Source organism: Bidens hawaiensis, unplaced genomic scaffold, assembly GCF_021521415.1.
Source record: "Bidens hawaiensis isolate Kalapana, Puna unplaced genomic scaffold, B.hawaiensis_p1.1 tig00000055_1, whole genome shotgun sequence".
Taxonomy (NCBI): Eukaryota; Viridiplantae; Streptophyta; class Magnoliopsida; order Asterales; family Asteraceae; genus Bidens; species Bidens hawaiensis.
Window position 1 is genome coordinate 3,421,989 of NW_027491016.1, and position 1,737 is coordinate 3,423,725.

Below are 1,737 nucleotides of genomic sequence, written 5' to 3' on the forward strand. Positions count from 1 at the left end.
TAATTTTTAATTTAATGAGATGTTATAACCCGTTTAAGAGCCATCTGGTTTTGGTAAGACCCATACCTATGAATTTGGGTTAAATCAATGAGAGGTCTCCATTTAAAAATCAAGCAATCTGGGGGCTACCATAAAAAGAGGGAGTGACCAAATCGCGACACATAGGATTTTAGGGTTTTCATTTATATACATTATACATAGATAGATTGGTATATGTTACAACTCAGACTAATTATTTAAAAATTAAAATTCTCTAACGCACTATTTACAATGTTTTAAATCTATTACATATAATTGTTATGTGTATAATTAATATGAATACATAAAAAAAATAAAAATTGCCAAGTCAGTGATCCTTTTTCTTATTATTATTTATTTATTTATTTTTTTGTTGAATGGCATTGATCCTTTTCCTGTTAGGTTTTGGTTTGCATGTGCTCTTCTCATAGTATCATGGCTCACCTGTTTCAGCTTCACCAGACACCACCAGCTTTTATTATTCTCAGCCCCAAATTATTTACATATTAACCGCTAGCCACCCAGCCACAGTAAACTAATTGTCCTCACTCTCCTTTTATTATATATACCCTTACAAACTCAACCCAACAGTACACACACAAACCCTTAAAAAATCACCAAAAATGGTCTCTCCGGAACCTCAATCAGCCACCACCAAATCACCCGAGCCTGCCTCGAGCCCCCGGATCTCGTTCTCCGCCGAGTTCCTCGACGATGCAAACTTCATCTGCATTAATCCACACGATAAGGAAAAAGATAAAGATAAAGATAAAGACAAAGACAGAACAAAAACCAGTGAGTTCGAGTTTTTGTCTAGCAAGTTAACCGCTCCAGCGACTATGTTATCCGCTGATGAGCTATTTTTCGAAGGAAAGCTGCTACCGTTTAAGCCGAGCCAGTGCACTGAAATGCTGGCTAAAATCAGCTTGAAAAATGATAATGTTAACGAGATAACAAAAGGTAAAGATGTTACTAAAACCGAAGAGACGAATAGAATAAGTTGGTTTATTGATGAAGATCCGTCGCCAAGACCGCCAAAATGCACGGTCTTATGGAAGGAGTTGCTGAGGTTGAAGAAACAACGAGCTTCCTCCTTGTCACCGTCTTCTTCAACCTCTTCTTCTTCGTCAGCTTCTTCGTTTGAAGAAGACTCGACGAAGAAAGAGAAGCAAGTGAAGAGAACTAAAAAGGTACTGGAAAGAACTAGATCGGCCGGAATTAAGATCCGACCGATGGTTAACGTGCCAGTGTGCACGCAAAATGTACGGAGCAACTCTCTGCCTCCTCTTTTTTCCATTAGGAAAGTAAAGTTAGACACAAGGTAAGATCAATTAGGTAGCGTGGTGTTTCAATTTTTTTCAGTTTAATTATTTACTGTTTGATTGTAATTTTGTGCAATTATTTTTTTGGTAAATGGTTGGTTTTAGTGCATAATATTTGTGATGTAAATGCGTGGTTAAATAGTTGTTGAATGCATTTATTTTTTTTACGAGTAGATCCATTTTTGTACAGTCAACAAAATTTGAAAGAAGCTTGAATAATACCCAACAATATGAAATAAAACTTGGGAATGTCAAATCAGATTTTAAATATTGTTAATAAATCTTTACGTATCGTTTGTCTTCATACTTATTCATATATTTTAATCCAAGTTATATATATTAAATAAGAACATTATGACAAATCAGATTCGAAATATTATTATTGAATCTTGGAGTG

The 1,737-nt window shown here is 35.2% G+C and overlaps 1 protein-coding gene across 1 annotated transcript; it reads left to right on the plus strand.

The window, feature by feature from the left end:
• Positions 1-621: 621 nt before the first annotated feature.
• On the plus strand, positions 622-1,513 carry LOC143529145 (uncharacterized). Its single transcript, XM_077025017.1, has one exon. It carries the CDS (start codon positions 642-644, stop codon positions 1,341-1,343), a length of 702 nt encoding a protein of 233 aa, XP_076881132.1. The 5' UTR covers positions 622-641; the 3' UTR covers positions 1,344-1,513.
• Positions 1,514-1,737: the final 224 nt, after the last annotated feature.

Excerpts from the sequence above, each read along its gene's own strand:
- LOC143529145 (XM_077025017.1), top strand. The coding sequence starts at position 642 with ATGGTCTCTCCGGAACCTCAATCAGCCACCACCAAATCACCCGAGCCT.